The 21,682-nt window shown below is 33.8% G+C and overlaps 2 protein-coding genes across 3 annotated transcripts in view; one reads left to right on the top strand and one right to left on the bottom strand.

The window, feature by feature from the left end:
• Window positions 1-5,199: 5,199 nt before the first annotated feature.
• On the bottom strand, window positions 5,200-10,421 carry LOC138315957 (casein kinase I). Its single transcript, XM_069257381.1, has one exon. The coding sequence runs from the start codon at window positions 10,281-10,283 to the stop codon at window positions 9,300-9,302; it is 984 nt and encodes a 327-aa protein (XP_069113482.1). The 5' UTR covers window positions 10,284-10,421; the 3' UTR covers window positions 5,200-9,299.
• A 45-nt stretch (window positions 10,422-10,466) lies between these two features.
• The window catches only part of LOC138315956 (lysophosphatidylcholine acyltransferase 2-like), a 36,215-nt gene continuing 24,999 nt past the window's right edge, over window positions 10,467-21,682 (top strand). The window contains exons 1-3 of one of the 2 annotated variants that reach the window (XM_069257380.1): window positions 10,467-10,645; window positions 11,281-11,423; window positions 17,377-17,594. In XM_069257380.1, the coding sequence (XP_069113481.1) occupies window positions 10,541-10,645; window positions 11,281-11,423; window positions 17,377-17,594 (466 nt within the window). In that variant the 5' untranslated portion in view covers window positions 10,467-10,540. Of the gene's footprint in view, window positions 10,646-11,280; window positions 11,424-17,376; window positions 17,595-20,122; window positions 20,341-21,682 lie in introns of both variants that reach the window. The other variant, XM_069257378.1, reaches the window with a different exon arrangement.

Consider the following 21,682-nt stretch of genomic DNA (forward strand, 5'->3'; position numbering starts at 1 on the left):
TTGATAGTATCTATAGAAAGGGAATATTGCAGTTTTACTTTATTGGCTCCTTAATTATATACATAATGTAGTTTATAAATAAAATGACACCGGGTTCAGAATATGTACATACAGTAATAACACTATTATATAACACCAATGTAAATGGAAATCTCCCGATTGAGTACTAACATCTGCGATCCTATGCTATAGATACAATGTACATTGTATGTAAAATTTATCAGGCCTGAAGGCGACTAAATCTAGAGACGTCGAATCAAAACTAATTACATGTATATATATGTGTGTGTGTGTGTAATAACCAAGGATTTATAAGTTGTTCTGTATATAAGATGAAATGTTCGTGATAAGATGGTCAGGTTTAATGACATTTAATCCTCGAGGTACTTAAAATCATAAGTGAGACACACTCGATACTAGGGTGTGTATTAGCTGTGTGTACTTGCCTTTCTATTCTAATCCAGATGGACCTATTTTTATACCTGTATCGAACTGCCTGATCTATTTATAATTTCACCAAAGTAAATAATATATCAGTAAACACTTTATATTATAACCCGACTACATTTCTTATTGAAGAAGTTGGCACAGGATTATTTTTATAAACAGTCATGTTGATTTCCTCAATAGAAGTCAAGATATTGGATTAAGCGCGAAGAGATGGGAGGAGTCCGAGCGAGTCGAAGCACGTGGCGGCGGTTTTACCGGGTGAAAGGCGTAAAGTTCGGCTCCATGTACTAAATACTCGAGTTAAAAATTTTAGGTGTTCGTATACTGGTCACATAATGTAATTCAATTCGAGCTCGGCATAACTGGTCACAGAATTCAAGTTTATTATCTCCACCCAAGTTCACGAGATCAAAATAACAGTAAGCGGGATGAGCTATATAAGGTTAGCGACCTACCCAATTCTAACGCATAAGAGAGATTATCTATCTGATCATAATCATATCATCAAATACATCGTCATGTTTTAGTTGACATTTGATTTTATTACAAACAATTAAAATCAAGTATTATGGATAATAACATGTGACATAAATTTAGTAGTATTAAATGGTATACTGGATGCGTCCTGTGGAAATTCAAAAACATTGATTGCTTAACATTTAATGGTGAAATAAAATTTCTCATTCACATTTTAGTATATCTGTCAATGCTATAAATGAATAAGTGCAATGTAGTTACAATTCAGTTAAACTAAAATGTTAGGTACTTTCTTCATTCTGCTTTACGTAGAATACATTGTCAATTACCTGATACAGTGTACGTAACCGACAGGAAGTGATACTCTTTTAAAGGGTGACACCCTTGAAGGCCCGTTAGTCCGAAGGCCCAATAGTCCGAAGGCCCGTTAGTCCGAAGGCCCAATAGTCCGAAGGCCCGTTAGTCCGAAAATTAGTAAATATTGCAAGTTAGAGAGTTGTTATAATTAACGTATTTTGACGAAAACATTTTTCGGCACTGATGATCTGACAATTTCTGTGGACAGCAAGTTGTCATTTCTTCATGAGCAATGCCAGGTCAAAATTACATCAAAATTAAAAAAAAATTGATAAAAAAATAATAAAATAACATCTTACATTTTATAGAATATCTCACAAGCATACATTCTATGGATTATCTTACAAACATGCAAGCTTTAAAATGTCCGATTGTTAGCTTTTTGTACACTGTATTGCATTAGGATTAACATTGCTTCATGAATAAATGATGTATATAATCAAATCTTATCGAAAAATGACTTTTATTATACCTGTAAACGTCGTTATTTTGTACAATATATACATGTATTTAAGGACTTATTTTTGCTTCCCCATTCTTTGAATTGTTTATTTTACCCATAATGATGGAAATGGTCCACATAATGATATTTTTTCGGGGAAATATTAAACAGGATCACATTGTACATATACAAAATAATACTCTTTAATATCAGATACGTTTATGTATTTCAAGATTATGCTCTTTTTGAAAATACGCTACATTTCGTTGTTTCATATCATTTTCCGTATCAATTCTATAGTCACATACATGTAAGTATACCTTAGCAAGTTTACAACAAATCTTTTGCATCGAAAACTATAATAAACGTTTGTTTCATTTCAAGTACTATTCGCATATAAATCCAAATTGTATTATCTGTTTTCGGACTATCGGGCCTTCGGACTATTGGGCCTTCGGACTAACGGGCCTTAGGACTAATGGGCCTTCGGACTGACGGGCCTTCGGACTATTGGGCCGTAGGGATATAAGGCGGTAACCTTTTAAAGTACACACTTATTTTAGGGCTTTGTGACAAAAACGCTTCTATCCAAAGGTAATTGCGGTATAGGCCAAAAAGGATAGGTTAACATAGACTAAAAGGTCATCGGGTTCTGTACAATGTGTCTTCCTGGTCACGTAAACACACCTAACATTGATAAACAGGTGTTATTGTCTTCTTTTGTGACGTCATACACTGTACTGGCCAGCACACCTATTCATATCTATATATAATCATACTATCTAAATCTCTGATGTTATGAATAAATCATAAATATTACTGATGTGGTATGTTAAATGTATTTATATGCAATTCTTTGTACCAAAAATTACCTATGAACATTTGGTGTAAGCGTAATTTAATTCAGAAGAGGCACACGCGTAACAATCACCATGCTGTTGACATACATATGCTACCTAGCATATGTAAATATTATTGTCCCTGTATGGGTGTGACTACTAGAAGTAGTGATGTGTGTAGATTTTGGTATTATGTGGGAATAATGTTAACACACGGCATATAGATCTGTGTGTATTCAGTGTCATGGTCCACTCGTTCAGAGCTGCCATCCTCCTTTAAATTTCTCATTTATGTATCTATAAAATACGAAATTTTGTACATATGTTTTATACAGGTTCACAAACCTTTGTAAATGATCTCGTAGTACAAGACTTTAGATCAGTTATGAATAACAAATTATAGATATTATCGAGTTTGTCTACGCGTTCAGATGACAATGCTACCATATCTTATACAGTAGAGTCTATCTCGATCTAGGATTAACCACAATGGCTACTAAAAACTAAATGCGTCGCTGACTAAGTTTTAAAGTAGAACAGTTCACACTAGTCTTCCAGATGGGTGTGGTCAGCACATAGATTCACACCTGGCCATATACAGGTATGACGAGATGTGACGTCACAAACGTGTTCACGCCCTTCTGTGACGTTTTATCAACACACGTGGTCAGGAAACGCTTTTGGTTTCTTGTTGTTTATTTTATCTGCTTTCTTAAGTATGAGAAAGTCACAACGAGTATACTGCTAATTAATTGAAATATATACATGTACCCGAAGTGGATACGGTAAATCGAATCGTTCATTTTTCTTCTCCTGGTGGATTCTCCTAGCTAATTCCTAAAATTGACTTGTCTTAGCTATTAAGTCCTGTCAAGCTTGCAGTGTTTTAATAAATTACGTTCTTACTAAAGAAAACTGGAATTAACTTTATTATAACTTCGTTTTGTATTGATTTTGAAATGATGCTATGATAAAATTATGTAGTCAAACACTTAAACTGACGTTCTGCATGTTTGCATTTTGGGTGGGTACGAATGTACTGCTTGAGCTAATCTGTTGTAGTGCACAGATTGTTCGAAAATAATTGATATGAATTTTAGATATTCATTAAAATCGATCAAACAAATTATATGCAACATTAAAAGGGCGTCTTCTCAAGTGACGATATTTGCCACGTGGCTAGGCTAAAATCACATGACCGATGGCTGGGCGATAATGTGAAGTCATAGCCTTGACCAACTTCGCTAGCCAAGGGTATTAGGCCGATTCTCTTTCTAGTAGGAAGAGAATCGGACTTAATACCATTGGCTAGGCAAGTTGAGCCTTGACATTCACCATAAATATAATCTTGCAAATTCTTTCTCTTTCTTTAAAAAATCTTTTGAATACTATAAGTACTGCAAACGCTTTACTATGCAAACCAATAAATCTAGCTGCAATATTGTAGCACAAGACTTTTTGACAGAAAATGGTGTCCGAAAGGTATAGTAGGCCGGGTACGTTATTCGTTCTACAATAAATCTAGCTTTAAATGTAAGTGCACGTTGACAACAAAAAAAAGGATTGATTACATTTTACACGTCCATGCTTTCTTTGATGGTCTGTGCCTGTGTACATACAAATACTTATCTAAATCATTTTAGTTTTGTGGTAGTGCATCAGTCTTCCTTTTATAATAGACTTAGTCATTATCTCTATAATTTATTACTTTAATTGACTGAGCTTTACAGAGTATATCAATTTCCTGTATTGTATAAGTAATCGGTGCTTTATTTAAATAAAAGTAAGCTCATAATCGCGACATATATAGTTAATAAGCTAGACCACAACTAATCAATTATATGTTAATACACTGTATAAGCATGTCTGTTAATAATGCCATAGGTAGGATAGATTACCAGTCGACACAGGATAATTTATGAATGACATTCATGAATTGTATCCATTAAAAGGATGTCTTTCTCTAATGTTTGAGAATTTTGTTACCCATTGAGATCCTTATATTCTTTACAGATTAAATTTTAATGAAAGCCTTCTCGAGCCAGTTTATATGTATACCGATTTTAGTAGCTAGAGGAATGACCAACTCGTCACCATTTCGTATGTTAGCAAATCTAGGAGGACGAGTGTTCTGTAAGGTTGGCATAACCTTCAGTATGGTTTGTCGGTTTAATGAGGGTAGTCCGGTCAATATCTCTTCAGACATCTCTAAGGAAATTGTCTAACATAAACACTTCCATTTTTTTTTGCAGTAGACCGCATGACCTTTTCCCTGCAGGCGGCCACATATCCTCCCTCCAAATAGGCGACCAAAAAGTCCTTTCCCAGCAGGATAAATGACCGATTCCCACAGGAGGCCAAAGGTTTCATCCTCAAAAGGTAGTCAAAAGGTCTTACCAGCAGGTCAAAAGGTTCCTTCATGGCAGTAAGCCAAATTACCCTTCACAGTAGAAGGCGAAATAGTCTTTTACAAACAGAAGATTAAAGGTTTCCTTTATATTAAAGAGACCAAAAGACCCTTTCCAGAAGCAGGCAAAAAGTCTATTCCCCATCAAGAGTCCGAATGAGCGAGTTGATACCAAGGCATTCAATTCAGCTGATAAGCAAGCATAATATAATTAAAAAACAATCAAACGCAGAACTTCAACATTTATTAAAATTCCATTACTATACAGAAGAAACGCCAAAACGTAGCCTCACAGGAAACAATGGTAAGTGAACTTAACTTTTTACCATACAAACAATAAAACAACCATAGGACACATTAAGTCGCTCAGAGCCTCAGACATGTGACAGTTAAATTTTGCACTCCTTACAAAATACGATCTGACATTTTGAATTGAATGAGCATGTCTTTCGTTCTTTCTTTTTCATAAATAATAATTGAACTTACATAATGGTTTAATCTTGAGTGTCAACTGACACAATTGTAAACAAGTCTTACAGATTTTTTATAGGTTAATTAATCTTTCTTTCACTTTCCTTTAAATGCACACAAATACCCAAACCATTCTTAATTTTGGAATTTTATATATATATATATATATAATTATTAACTGCTATGTTGTATCATGTGTCAAGTTGATGATGATTCTACTAATTACAATAAATCAATCTCCTTTATATTGAACTCTACAAAAACTACAAGTTTTGAAGCATATTTGAGCTCTACTCATAGGAACGGAACATAATGAAAAACATTGAAGCTGAACTACATCAACAATCAAAACTCTCTCGACTCATTCTACAATACACAGAAGTATTGATAACATTCAGTATTATTACACATATTAAAGAGATATAGAGTTAAGCTACTTCACAGAAATTGATAAGTAAATTCATAAAACACAATCAGCCTTTGTTACATGTCTATCTATACATCGCACTGACATATTGTATCTATGTCCTTTTACATAATTAACACAGGTGCTTGATATGCTTGACCTAACTTATTGCCAACAGTATCTAAATATGTTGATGTTGTAAAATTTAGTCCACAAGAATATCAAACGACAACAAACATTGAAAATATGTGCAACTCCTTTTAGAGTAGCACATTTGATGCAGTATGAGTTGTCAAATATACATATTAGGCAAACTATTAAGATGCAGTTTCGTACAGTTCAATTTATATATTTGCCTTGTCAATCCATTTCAAGCAGCTGTGGCCCCAGTGAGGGACTATGTGGTACACATCTCTCTGTACCTTAATCAAACAGATGACCAATTCTTCAGGTAAACACTCAACAAAATCATCACAGAATGGTGGAAATCAACAACAGGCAGTACATATACATCTACTGCACAAAACAAAAAGTAAGAGCCATCCACATCCAAATATCTTATTTCATATTATCTATTTACCTATGCTATATCTATGCTATAGTAGATTCCAAATGAGACTAATCGAAAAGAAATCATAGCACAAAAACTTCATTTGAAATGATTACTTTATTCGAAAAGTAAAACTTTGAACAAGAATTTTTAATTTTTCCTTAATTATGAAAAAAAAAGTTAAATAAACAATGAGACATATATTTAACAGTGAACTGCTTCCCTATTGCTGGTAGAACTGACATTAACTATAACATATAATCGTCAAAGATAGAAGGTTAGGGCTCAACATATAAGGAAGAATTACAGTGAGCAAGTACGTATACTAGCATCTCCTTTTCAGCTCTGGTGAAACACACAACATTGTATACACACACAATACCAGACAAGTGAACTACCGGTACGATGTCTGGGATACTCAAGTCATTAAATTCATTTCATATTTATATACATAATTCTTACAATTTAAAATTCTACAACATTCTGCACTCCAGTATTGGTTTTTAACATATACCTTTTAATAAGGAATTGTTTTTACAATTTCACTTAAATGTTTGTTTTCAAAACATGTGTTACCATTGTAAGTCTGCAACACAGAAAATATCACTTAAATTTGTACAGTTATGAAATCAAATGACAACATCAAAATTTGATGATAAGGAATACACGTCATAAAGCAACTGCTAAGTACATAACATGCTGAAGATGGACAATTACTTATCTGTTCATTCTACTTAAGGAGTTATAATGTTTGATAAGAGTATGATGGGCAGTTTCAGCTAAAATATATTTACAGAGGAGTTCACCACAAAAACAAGATGTATATGAACTCTTGATGAAGAGTAAAGTTTACACATTATAATCATTTTAAACAAGAGGAAATGTGGTGAGGACTAAAATCAACAAAAACATATTTTCTCTTTTTTTCCTCACACTGTGAACCAATGACAGAAATATTCATGTGCAAAAAGGTTAATTACTTATTTCTGACAATACAAAAACTTTATTAAGGGATTTTTTGTGCATGATATTCATGAAACTTACTGTTCATTTACAAATACTGTGGAAATCTTTTTTGTAATGATGTGTAATCTGGAAAAACAAAGTTTGTTTTTAGTATATTTTCACATAATTGTCCACAAAAATGTTCAATTAATAAAGAATGAATAATGGCAATTTTCAACAATAATTTAAATTTTGTAATAAAAGAACAGGGAAAGAAATGGAACAGTTGTATCATTTTGTATGCAATTAAAGGCCTGAACGAATCTCAAAAGTGTATAATACATGCAATACACATGAAGTATTCCCTAGACAAAATTGTCTTATTAAAAATAATATGGTCACTTAAAAAGTTTTATGAAATGAACTTAAATTTCACAAAATATGCATATGACCCTATCTTCAGTCCTGAAAAAATTGTTGTGCCTAATTTGAACTTTACCACTTAATTAAGGAATCCTGGCCTTAAGACAAAAAGTCACCAAACTTTCATTTTTCACCATTAGTACTAATGGGTAGCATATATATATATGTAGCACAATAAAACATGTCGTAATAATTTACATACACAATGTACACTATTTACTTAACAGCACTACGTTTGGGTATTATACATCATTATAATATACAAATGGCAATCTACTTCAAATCTGATTTTCAACTGCATTAACTGATGTGGTTATCTTGTTTAAAAACCACTATAAAAATTGACCAAAAAAAATGAAAACAGAAATTATTAAGGCTTGCTGATAACATCTTAACAAAAAGTGGCTAGTCTCTATACCAGGTACTTCAAATCAATATTAATGCAATTTTGTTTTTAATACTTCTTTTAAAAAAGACCAGTTACATATATATAGTATATGCAATACCTTTCGTTTTGCAATATTAATTGTATTTCTTTTAAAATATTACTACACATACAGACGATATTATAATTACAACAAAGTTCAAAATGTTACAAAGCAGTTTACAATTTTATCACTTTTTAATAAATATATACAGTAATTAGCATATAGTCTTTTTTTCTACTACATCAGTTATCTTGTATATATATATATGTACATTCAAGAAACTATTTAAGTTTCATGTACCACATAAATCAAACATACCACAAAATCAAGCGTGGGACATGTGATTAAATATGTACAGCATAATCAAAATGGATAAACCTCACCATTTCAAAAACAACTGTTTTGGCAATTAAATTCTTTCAACTCATTTTCATCAGTACCAGTTCTTGTGAAATTTCTGGACTGTATATATAAATCTAGTCAAAAGCCTTTTCATATTATTCAATTTTTAAACAATATTATCACTGAATCAATATATATATACTTCTCAATTTTTTACTCCATAAAATTTCAGAATAAAAAGAAGCCGCAAATTTTATATCCTGCCCTTCAAATTTGATCACCATCAATGTAAAAAACAAGGTAATCAGAATGATCTTTCATTGTGTGCTGACAGTAATCGTGCGATTTCATAATAAGCATATACATTTGTTTTGTAGTACATATATACATCAAAAATGTACCAACATTACTTCACCAAAATAATTAATAAATTACAGATGTAGACTCCTGCCAAGGAATTCCTGTAATATAATATAAGAAGACCATACTCTATCCAGTTTAAAAGAGTAATACAATTGTTGTTAGACTTAAGCTTTCATGCAGTATCTTCTGGTAGTGTTATATTTACTCACAAACATAGGCAAGTATTTTAAATACTGTTTTCATGGTTACCCAATAATATTCACTGCTTTTCTATAGCCATTCACAATTCTTATCTTCAATACTTTTGTTAATCTTTACACTTCATCTTCAGTTACACCATCTTTTATGCATGAACATATGCCAGTTTCTTTTTTTTCTTTGTGGTCATCTTCCAAGTTTTTACTTGTGTCCTGCAGTGGCTCCAGTAGGGATAGTTGCCCCAGAACTGGTCACATTTGCTGCTTTTTGCTTCAGCATTGTCCAATCAAATGTGTAGTCATATTGATAGTTCAATGTGCGGAACAGAATGCGGAATAGCTGTCGTAGATACATGTAGTCTGGGGCCTCCTCAAAACGTAGTCCTCTGCAGTAATTTAAATACATAGCAAACTCTGCAGGATAACCTTTGCACAGGACCTCAACTGGGGTTGACATCTTTTTCTCACTTATCTTTTCATATTTCTGCTTTTTCGTTGCAGCCTTCAATCCTTGCCATGGTAGTGATCCTCGGTTGAAGTACATTAACACGTAGCCAAGCGACTCCATGTCATCCCTTCTGCTTTGTTCAATACCCAAGTGTGCGTTGATACTTGCGTATCTGGCAGTTCCTGTCAGGTTCTTGTCCTCTCTGTATGGGATGTGTTGTCTTGTCCGACTATCTCTGTATTTTTTGGCCAGACCATAATCAATGAGAAATACTTTATTACAGTGACGACCAATACCCATCAAGAAATTGTCAGGTTTTATGTCTCTGTGGATAAAGTTTTTGTTGTGAACATATTCAATACGTCCAATCATTTGGTCAGCAAGCATAAGCACAGTTTTCATTGTGAATCTTCTTGAGCAGAAGTTGAACAGATCCTCCAAACTGGGCCCAAGCAAGTCCATAACCAGGACATTGTACTCTTTTTCTTGGTTATAATAACGGATGTGTGGAATACCTACTCCGCCAGCCAAAATTTTATATAACTTGCTTTCATACAACAGCTGAGGATGTCTTGCCTTAAGAGATTCAAGCTTAACTGCCACTTCCTCTCCGTTTGTTATGTTGATACCCAAATAAATGTCACCAAACGAGCCACTGCCTATTTTTCGAACGAGACGATACTTTCCACCCACAATAAATTCGCTCTGTCCACTTGGGGTACCTTTAGTATTCTCCATTTTGGGCTTTGTTACCGATGTATCATCTATAATTTATCGTCTTTTAGAGTAAAACTATCCAAATATTTCACAATTTTATCTGTTCTGACTGGTTGCCATCTTGGGTGGTTGCATCGCAATAAGGATTACCCATAATTCATTCGTCTCTGTCTACGTTGGATGGGAGCGCATGCGTACAGGACACCTATTATAATTCCGTTTCCGCCACTGAGCTCAACAATGTTGTAGGAGTCCTTTTAAATCAACACGTAAACACGATGAAAAGAAACGTCGGGATTCCTCGTCAGACATCACTGGCGACGCCAGTAGTTCCAAATCCATTTGTGCATCAGATTGACCTTACAAATGCAGATAAAATCAGGGTACGATCTGACGACGATACTGATCATACGAGGATGTAGGAAGCTGTGATTCATCGCATCGGTTTTATTTAGTTTCGGTCTTTTTCCAACACTGAATCACAAGTTTTGAAAAAAAAGTATATATGTGTTACAGCAAATGGGTTAGCCATTTGAAGCTGCTGTATCTTAACCTAAAACCATAAATGATTAATTTTGCTGAAAATAGAGATTTTCTACCACACTAGATTTTTAAAGTTCTACATAACACTTAACAGCTTTAAAGTTAACTACTGCAGTAAGTTACGTAACAATGTTCCTGCAGTGTTAGTAATTCACATTTTTAGGGTTGATGTATTTAATGAATTATTATTGTATCAACTGAAATATCTTCCGAGAAATCGTAACAAAAAGTCTGTATATATATTATATATCTAAAATTAAAAGCTAGAATTTTATTCTTTGCCACACATATTATTGATAATAAATATCCATTATTAAGAAACCATTAATAGTGGACAATCAACCTAACGGACATGCGCAACCCGGTAGGATACCAGTGAATGACGAATCAAGGTGGTCTAGAAGCTGAATTGCTTACTTAAGACCGAAGATCAGGTATATTAAAAAAGTACTGATTAAATTTTAATGTGTTACAGATTGCCCTGATGTCTGTGTTTGTAGTTCCCATCCGTCTGGTTTTTTGTGCCATCTTCCTTCTGTCTGGCTATCTCATAGCTACAATAGCCCTAGCATTCAGAACTCCAGAGGAGAAGAACAAACCTCTTTGTGGATGGAGAAAGTAAGTTTCTTAAAGTAAAACCTTTATTTTCATTGTTTTATTTACAGAGCAAAGTAATTAAAATTGATGATGTTATTGTAAGGACAGATGTGAAGCTGATGAGACAGTGACATTAGTAGGGGTGCGGCGGTTTACCGGTATATCGGCGACATTATCTACTATTATTGACACAAAACACAGTTGAATGTATATACTCATCATATCTTTGATATTTAGAAATATTTATTAAGTGAAATTAAATAAAAAATTCCAGCATATCCATGCATGTACCGTATTTGACTCAATAAGCACCCAGAGTGGTGTATGATTGAAGGAAATAATGGGATGGTTATATTAATAGGACCAAAGCTGGACTACTGTTTCACAAAATTAAATCATTGCAAAAAGTAAGCCATCAATCAATCTGTAAAATAAATCAAATATCAAATAAGGAAACTTTGGTTTTCATAATTTTGGTCTGTATTTACTTGGAGGTAAGTGAAATTTAGGCTTCAAAAAGGGGAGAGTGAATTATATCTTCAATAAACTACTCACCTTAGTCAGTCAAGAAGATGGGGATGTTGACTACCCCTGGCATACCTTTTTTATACCATTACAATGTTATTTACTTTTTTTTTTTTTTTGTCGATATCAATTTTTAACAGTGATATTGATAAATAAATGATTATTATAGTCTCACCATTAAACATTGCTGTGAATTACATAACCTGTAATAAATATATGCCATTTAGGCCACACCAATTTGAAAAATAGTTCTTCGGGATTTTGGAGAGAGAAAAAGTGGGGCGAGAGGGTGGGTGTTTTCTTCTTTTTTATTTTATTTTTATTTTCCCAAAAAATGGGGCGAGCTGTATCAAAAATGAGAATATGATTTATACAAACATTAACACAAGGCTAAATCCATGATATTTGTGTTTTATGAACATGCAGGTTGTAGCATTTATGTTTTGAGAGTCAAAAGAAAAGATATAAATAACATCTTTGGCCTCTGTGCTATTGACTTGTTTGAAAGACTAATTGTTGTCTGAACAATGCTCATGTGCAAAAAGATATAAAGAGAACAAGGTAAAAACCAATATAATGATAAATTCAACATTTATCAACAACAACAATATGTGACTGCCATGCCTCGGCATTGAATAAAAAATCAATAATCAAATTCAAATGTAAATCAACAGTGTTTTCATTTACATATGAACTCTACTAAAAACTCTTTAGGAGAATCATAAATATCGTTGATCTACAATATTGGGAACCTGTAAAATTATGCCACACCTAATAGAACAAAAGGTTAGCATTTTCACAGTATAGATATAATCTTGACTAGTCATTCAAAACTATAGAAGCATTCAATATCATCATAATAATTTCAATTACATTAATTCTTATATTAGTTTCTGTGACCTTGCTTTCATCTTTGTTAACAAACATTTAATACAAAAACATTCTAAAGTTGGAAGGAGATTTGTTCCATGTTTTGCTGTTGTTGGCATGATATGAAGTAAAAGTAAAAAAAAAAAAGTAAACATTGACTTTGATACCAATATTCAGAAAAAGAAAATAGGTTCGTAATTTTAAGCTTTGGATCATCTATAAAGCATGTAATTTTACGTCGACCACATCGATCACATTTTCGTCATTTGCGTTTATAGAATCGAACAAATCTTTAAAAGTCCACTGTTCAACTGTTCAATCGCCATTACACATAGCCTTGTATGCCGAACCCTGACCCTTACCTGTGTTGTAAAGAATTTTTTGTCTAGAACTTCTCAAAACGCTCTTACAGTTGTGTTAACATTATTAGATGCATATTCTTGTCTTAAAATAATTTCATCATCTCCTTAGTGGTTATGTATTGCTTTTGTTTAACATGCGTGACTTTGACTTGGGCAAGGGTACAGCGTACACGTTGTACCTGCTTAATCGTATTGATCAACGATTTGGAATTTAAAATATTAATTAAAATATTTAACAATGTTGTGGATTTTATCACTATTTCTTGTCATATGTTTCATAAGGATTGTAGAACAATATATTTATGTCATATTTTGCTTCGTGGTTATATAACGAAATAGCCTCACTGAATTGTCCCTTTAAACCTCTTACAGTATAGGGAACAACAACATCTCGTCAAAAGTTCCCACAGTTGCAACATGAACACCTACCATTTTTTCATTCGTTTTTTCTTAATCTGGTTCCATTTTGCGCTTCAACTTTCTTTTTCTTACGGGTTTAAGCGCTCAAGTGATAAGGATTTCAGCGTGTCTAAAGCACAAAGCAGAAATGGGAAGGGAAAAATCGGACTTTTGTTCTTCGGATATCTGAGCATCTGAAATAGGGGCGGTAATTTTTTTAAAATTTTATTTTCTAGCTTTTCCATTTTAGGGGTGGGAAATTCCGAAGAGCTAGGTTTCAAATTGGTGTGGCCTTATGTACATGTATCTTTCTGTGTTTCTAGTGAGTGGTGTGGTAGAAGTTTATAATGTTTATTCCTAATTCTATTCAGAATGTTGTATCATGTTTTTGTATAGGTTTTAAGATCTGCTGAAAAGTCCCAATACAAACTATGAAAAAAATAAATGATCAGAGTATAGAGCAGTATTTTATTATATTGTTATAAATATCTTATGATTTAAATATTCCTTATTTATACACATACCAAGCGCATGCCAGCATATGGATAGAAATATCTCTTCATAACAAATACAATGGTTATGATTGAAATATGCAAATTTATAAAGGAATTTTTCCTGTTTTACGCAATAAGTTGGTGTACAGGTGTATATATATATACATAAAATGGTGATCTATTATAATTCTGTACATACGCATTGTTTGGAATACCTGAAAGATCCTTTCATTCATACATGGTATCTGGCATGTCTTTGCACATTCAGATCTACCAGAGTTACTTCCCTTCATTTCACTCTGATTGAAACAAAAGGAATTCACTCTGATTGAAACAAAGGGAAGTAACACTTGAAGATTAATGGTTTTTGTTATAAAAACCAAATTGATTAATACATTGCTTTAAAGTTTTATTTTCTTTCGTAACAAATGTATAAATTTTAGTTTGATGTGGTGCATTTAACAATGGTTATGATAAATTGTCAGAACTTCTAATTTTGAACTATGTAATGTTTAATATCCTTTCCAGTGATGTAATGTTCAGTTTGCTGTGACCATTCTCTAACAGTGTAGGAACTGTATGTCAATTTTCAAGAAATTGATTCATTTCTACATTATATGTTTTGGTTGGTTAATTGATATTTGTGCATCCTTTAATACATTATGCCTGAAAGAAAGCTTCAGTTTTTAGTTGACATGATAAAGCTGGTCATCATGCATGGACAATAAGGTCAAACAAAGCCTAGATTTATTCTGCTTGCAAGTATCTCTGGGTTTTGGAAGAACCAAACTTATGCAATGTGAAAAACAGTATTTGCAATACTGTGAAAATAAGGTGTTTTTTTATTATTATTATTTAATTAAGTTTGTCTAGCTAGTCTGTAGGAACAATACAAGTCTTTGCCATATCCTGGCATCCTTAGATATCATTCTCCCATGTCACTTATCATACATTAATTAAATTGGATGGTTAAATTAGAAATTGTTCAAATGGTAGTCAGGATCCACAGCCCTGAACTCATGCTCAAGGGATGGGGTAATTGTTGTAAGCTAATTCTTATTTAATTTGTTTAGTATAAGTCTTTTTAGATGACCTATAGTCATCATGTTTCGTCCGTCGTCGTGCGCCGTCCGCCGTGCGCCGTGCGTTAACTTTTCACATTTTGAACTTCTTCTCAAGTTTGACCAGTGGGATTGAGCTGAAACTTACCTGAAATGATCCTGAGATGGTCCCGACAAAGTGTTGTTATTTTTCGGGTTGATCCGAAATCCAAGATGGCCGCCACAGCTGCCATCTTGAAAACACATTTTGAACTTCTTCTCAAGTTCTACCGGTGCGATTTGGCTGAAACTCACCTGAAATGATCCTGAGATGGTCCTGACAAAGTGCTGTTATTTTTCGGGTTGATCCGAAATCCAAGATGGCTGCCACAGCCGCCATCTTGAAAACACATTTTGAACTTCTTCTCAAGTTCTACCGGTGCGATTTGGCTGAAACTTGCATGAAATGATCCTGACATGGTCCCGACAAAGTGATGTTATTTTTCGGGTCGATCCGAAATCCAAGATGGCCGCCACAGCCGCCATCTTGAAAACACATTTTGAACTTCTTCTCAAGTTCTACTGGTGCGATTTGGCTGAAACTTGCATGAAATGATCCTGACATGGTCCCAACAAAGTGTTGTTATTTTTCGGGTCAAACCGAAATCCAAGATGGCCGCCACAGCCACCATCTTGAAAACACATTTTAAACTTCTTCTCAAGTTCTACCAGTGCAATTTGGCTGAAACTTGCATAAAATGATCCTGACATGGTCCCGACAAAGTGTTGTTATTTTTCGGGTTGATCTGAAATCCAAGATGGCAGCCACAGCCGCCATCTTGAAAACACATTTTGAACTTCTTCTCAAGTTCTACCGGTGCGATTTGGCTGAAACTTGCATGAAATGATCCTGACATGGTCCCGACAAAGTGTTGTTATTTTTCGGGTCGATCTGAAATCCAAGATGGCAGCCACAGCCGCCATCTTGAAAACACATTTTGAACTTCTTCTCAAGTTCTAACGGTACGATTTGGCTGAAACTTGCATGAAATGATCTTGACATGGTCCCGACAAAGTGTTGTTATTTTTCAGGTCAATCTGAAATCCAAGATGGCCGCCACAGCCGCCATCTTGAAAACACATTTTGAACTTCTTCTCAAGTTCTACCGGTGCGATTTGGCTGAAACTTGCATGAAATGATCCTGACATGGTCTCGACAAAATGTTGTTATTTTTCGGGTCAATCAGAAATCCAAGATGGCCGCCACAGCCGCCATCTTGAAAACACATTTTGAACTTCTTCTCAAGTTCTACCTGTGGGATTTTGCTGAAACTTGCATGAAATGATCCTGACATGGTCCCGACAAAGTGTTGTTATTTTTCGGGTCGATCTGAAATCCAAGATGGCAGCCACAGTCTCCATCTTGAAAACACATTTTGAACTTCTTCTTTGAAGTTCTACCGGTGTAATTTGGCTGAAACTTGCATAAAATGATCCTGACATGGTCCCGACAAAGTGTTGTTATTTTTCGGGTCAATCCGAAATCCAAGATGGCGGTCACAGCCGCCATCTTGAAAACACATTTTGAACTTCTCCTCAAGTTCTACCGGTGCGATTTGGCTGAAACTTGCATGAAATGATCCTGACATGGTCCCGACAAAGTATTGTTACATCTCTGGTTGATCCCAAATCGAAGATGACTGCCATGACACTATATATCTAATTAATTTCCTATATTTAAAGGCCCTTGGGCCTCTTGTTTGAAATAAAATTTGTTAAAAGAAATTGAAAATGATCCTGACATGATCCTGACAAAGTGACACCATATATATTTAATTTTACTATTGTCAAGGTAGTCAGATGACCGTTAAGGCCCTTTGGGCCTCTTGTTTTGAATTAGAGTCATATGATCAGCAGAATGTTAAATGTATGTCTGCATTACCTGGTATTATGTATATGTTGAGGTAGATCCGTTCCTAGGAAAATGTTTGTAATATCACATCAGTAAAGTGTTTGCTGTATTAAAAGATATACTAGGCTACATATTAAATCATTCATAGGTCAGTGCTATTAAAAAGACTAAAAATCAGTTTAATACTACCGGTATGTGATGTGCAGAAGGAACTTACCTTAAACTTTTGTCATTGATATGATATGCCTACTTGAGAATTGTCCAAATTGAGTGAGGTAGCTGCCTTTCCATGCAGACAGCTGGCGGATACTCTGTATAGACAAACCAAGCAAAAGTTTGAAGTATGTACAGGTTTACAACTTTTGTTTGTAGCTTATTACGACCGGTGGTAGTTCTGATGTGCAGAGGATTGTTCCTGGCAGGTGGATTCCACTGGGTAACAATTAAGGGCAAGAGGGTGCATGCCGCAGAGGCGCCTATACTGACACTCGTGCCCCATTCCACCTACTTTGATGCCTTGCCAGTTGTAGCCCTGGATCTCACTACAATTGTCGCAAAGTCTCAAGCAGAAAAAGTGCCATTATTTGGAAGTAGGTCCTTCTGTATATGTACATTGGTATTTCAGTTGGGCTTCAGTTTTAAGATATATTATGGTAAATAAAATTAATAATATCAATCTAGCCACAAGCTGATTTTAGTTTCACTACCTAGGTAATATAAATCCATAATATTTCATAGCAAACCTAGCCTGTGTTAATCAAATATCAACCATGTCCAAAGCTTATTACTTATAGGAATAAATAGAATTATTATGATATTTCTACCAAGCCAGAAATATTTCTCCATGTCACTAAACCCCAGTAGATATAATGTGGACCCATAATGCTTTAATTTCGTAGTCTTCCAATTAAATTCAAAATATTTTATTGTGTAATAAAAGGATTGGATAACAGGCAGTGCCTATATTGATCCTTTCCTGACAAGTCTTCATATTCTTTATTGGTTTGAAATATGTATGTATGTGATATTTCCATATCAAAATAAAACAGACCCACGTGGACACTCTATTTAATCAATCTGGTGTGTGAATTTACTGACACTTTGAGGGCTTTTATAACCCCCCCCCCCCCCCCCCCAAAAAAAAAAAAAAAAAAAAAATCCCCACAATGTAATTTGTTAAATCCTTAATACTGCTGTTGATGTGTTTGATGGATTTTGTTTATTAATAATTTGCATGATTTTTTACCTTGTTGTAGATCAGAAAAATGGACACAGTCTTGGAATAGTTAATTTGATAGAGTATTTAAATGTGTGAGTTTTCTGTAATGTGTCATTTTTGTAATGACCATGTCAAAGAAATTTTGAATTTTTTGTTCTTTAACTGAAATACATGACATATAAAGCTCTTGTCTTTGTATATGTATATTATATCATAGCACTGAAAACAATGTTAGAAAGTGCTGAAATGTTCAGACTTCTGCAAACAAATACCACATATTTCGTCCATTTTTCTGATTTTAAAACTAACTAGCTTTATTGGGGATGGTTGCTGGAATGAACTGATATTTGCTGTTTGTTGTTTTGGCCCTGTCGAAGCTTTACAGTTTTGCTTTCATTATGGCTGGACTTTGATAACTCAAACCTTAATGTCCTTGATTGACCTTGTAAAATGTTTACATTAATGATATGATTTGGTAGATAATTCTGAGAAAAGTTAAATTAATGTGTATCATAATAACTATAGATATACAAATATATAATCACATTGTAGTTTAAATTATTTCTACTGGCTTAGATTTTTTTCTTCAAAATATTGAACAATTTATGAAAATTTCAAAAATTACCTGTAAGTGATCAACAGTACATTGTTTATAATACATGTACTAAGTTATCTCCTTTTTGTTAAATTACAACCTAATTGTAATAAATATTTTTTTTATGAGAAAATTTCTTGGTTCTGAAGAAAGATAAAAACATTTTTTTCCTCGCCAACAAAAGGTGAATTCATTGTCAAGGGCAGATAACTATGCAATATGAAAACATACATGTAAAATATTTTACCATAAGGCCAATGGTCTGTTTCTGTTGTCACGATTACAACGCTCCACCCACCATTACTAATCTTGTATGGAATTACTTTTCTGCATGGTGGTCTGAAGCATGGTGCCTGTTTGGGTGGTGAATGACATGGGATGACTCCAAATTGCACCGCTGTTAAAATATCATGATAATTTGGTGTTAATATTCATCATTCATTTTACATGCTCATTACCATGTGCAGTGTTAATATTTTTTTTTTTTTTTGAGTACATTGTCATTTCTAGAGTCAAGATTTCCAAGATTATTTAGCAGCGACGAACCTAGACCTTTTTCATACTTTGTAAACATTATTTTGAATTGTTACTAGAAAACAGTTGATTTATGATTAATATGATTCTACCACATTGTATTCTCAAAGTGATTTTATTTGGTATTATTTATTTATAGTAGTATTGATTGCTTGATTACATGCTGCAAAGTGATTTATTTCTATTTATTAATAATTAGCACTGATTTGACTTTGCGATAGTGTTAATCACTGCTTACAATATAAAAAATAGTGCTTTTCAATTGCATAAGATTCAAAACTATAAACAACTTATCAGAAAGACCTTTTGATTTGTTTCTTGTTTCTTTTTTATGTATCAAAATCATGCTGTTAATCAGGGATCACTCTTAGTGTAAGGACTTTCACTCATGTTTTTATTGAAATTCTCAGTATTATATACATGTAATTACAATACCGGTATATAATTCTCAGAATAATACATTCAAAATCCCACCCATTTTCTTCCAAACCCTGAAATTGTCCCATGTATGTATTGACTGAGAATGTTTCCTGTCTTACTGTTTGCATTTCTCTTTTACAAGGACAAGGCTATCATCTTCTGATGCCACTGTAAAGCTGATCGAAAATGTCAAAAAGCAGTGATTTTTCCCACTTTTTATTCTTTTCCAGACAATACAAGAATGGCACATTTCAGAATAAGGGCCATATCTAGCAGAGGTGTTAGCAAAATGAGTGAGCACTATGTTTGACTGACATGTAACAGCACTATGTTTGTTTGCTTACATTTAGATCATTTCATCGGCCGTTAGCATTTCTAGGAAGAGCCATATGCTTCAGCGTTGGATTTCATAATGTCAAGACTAAGGGTCAATGTGGGCTGGCTAGTGAAGCTCCAATAGCTGTTGTGGCACCTCACTCCACATTTTTTGATGCAATGGTCTTGTTTTATTTTCCGTACTTACCGACTTCACTTGCTAGAGCGGAACAATTCCCTCCCCTAATGAAAAGTATGTACCATAGAACAACATGTTTTTTCTTGCGTTAATCAAAGAAAGAAAATCTCAACTTGGAGGATTAGAAATAAGATGTCCTATCTTTATGGTTTATTTTAATGGGGTATCTCAAAATAGAATCAAGATGCCATTCCAATCAAGGGAAAAGAGGTTTATCATAAAATCACCTTGACATAGGTCTGTAATAATTTAATCAGTATACCATATGGGTATATACATGCATACTATATAGGCACATACATACTGTGCAAATCAAAGTATACAAGGTCAAATATTTGGCAAGTCTAGAGTCCAACAAGGTCAATGGTCAGACAAGTGAAAGGCAATAATAAGTAAAATGGTCATATAGGGTGTAGGTCAAGGGTCAGTCAAGTTCAAGTAAGGGGAAAAGTCAAATCAAGTCAAAAGTCAAAGCTTTCATAGAAATAGAGTAGGAATTTATAAGGCAAAGTATGAAACATAAATGCATTTGGAAATCATTTACTCGGTCTACCAATTTCTTTTGATGCACATCAAAGGACTAAACTATCCTCATTTAGTACACAAGTTACTACACACAAAGCCTTGAGTTTATTATAACAATAGTGATATTAAATAAAATATTACTCATACTTTTAGTATTCATGAGCTATGTAATCATACATGCATTCATTTGTGAATATTGCTTGGCAATGTACGATACATATATGTTCTTGTTGACTGGCACCTTTGAATGAACTTGAGATACCCCTGATAAATGTTTCATTATATATTTGATGTTAAAATATTCTTCATGCCATAAAATTATCATAAAAATAATTTGTAAGAATGCAATGGCAATAAATTTACATATAACCGAACAATGAGAAGTAATGATCCAATTTGAGATTTTGTTTACAGTGGATTGTTTGATGTTTCTCAAGTGATTTTGTATCTCTTGTTCTTGAATGGACCATGTTTATTTGGTCTCATTAATAATTTAACAGTTCATTAATTAGTACTTTTTACGGTTTTTGATAATTGACATATGTAAACAGAAAGTTGACCCTTGTTAACGCTGCATTTCCTACCTAACACTTTAATTTGTCGCTGCTTCATCAGGCTTTTATTAACACTAATTCACATGTGTGGAGTTAGCATCAGGCACTCACCGGGATCACACTAATGGTGTGTTTGAAATGGATTTAGGCATAATTTAAACATTCTAGGTATACCCTGGTAAGGAATTATATCAGAGGTATTTTTATTTCACCATCACATGGCTTTCATCACTTGTCTTCCACCTGAGGTTCCAATGAGACCAGGTGTGACTGTTGGTTGAAGAGTTTTCCCTGGGAACTCCCACTCTTCCACTATT

The sequence above is a fragment of the Argopecten irradians genome, chromosome 2, assembly GCF_041381155.1.
Source record: "Argopecten irradians isolate NY chromosome 2, Ai_NY, whole genome shotgun sequence".
NCBI lineage: Eukaryota > Metazoa > Mollusca > Bivalvia > Pectinida > Pectinidae > Argopecten > Argopecten irradians.

Excerpts from the sequence above, each read along its gene's own strand:
- LOC138315957 (XM_069257381.1), bottom strand. The coding sequence starts at position 10,283 with ATGGAGAATACTAAAGGTACCCCAAGTGGACAGAGCGAATTTATTGTG.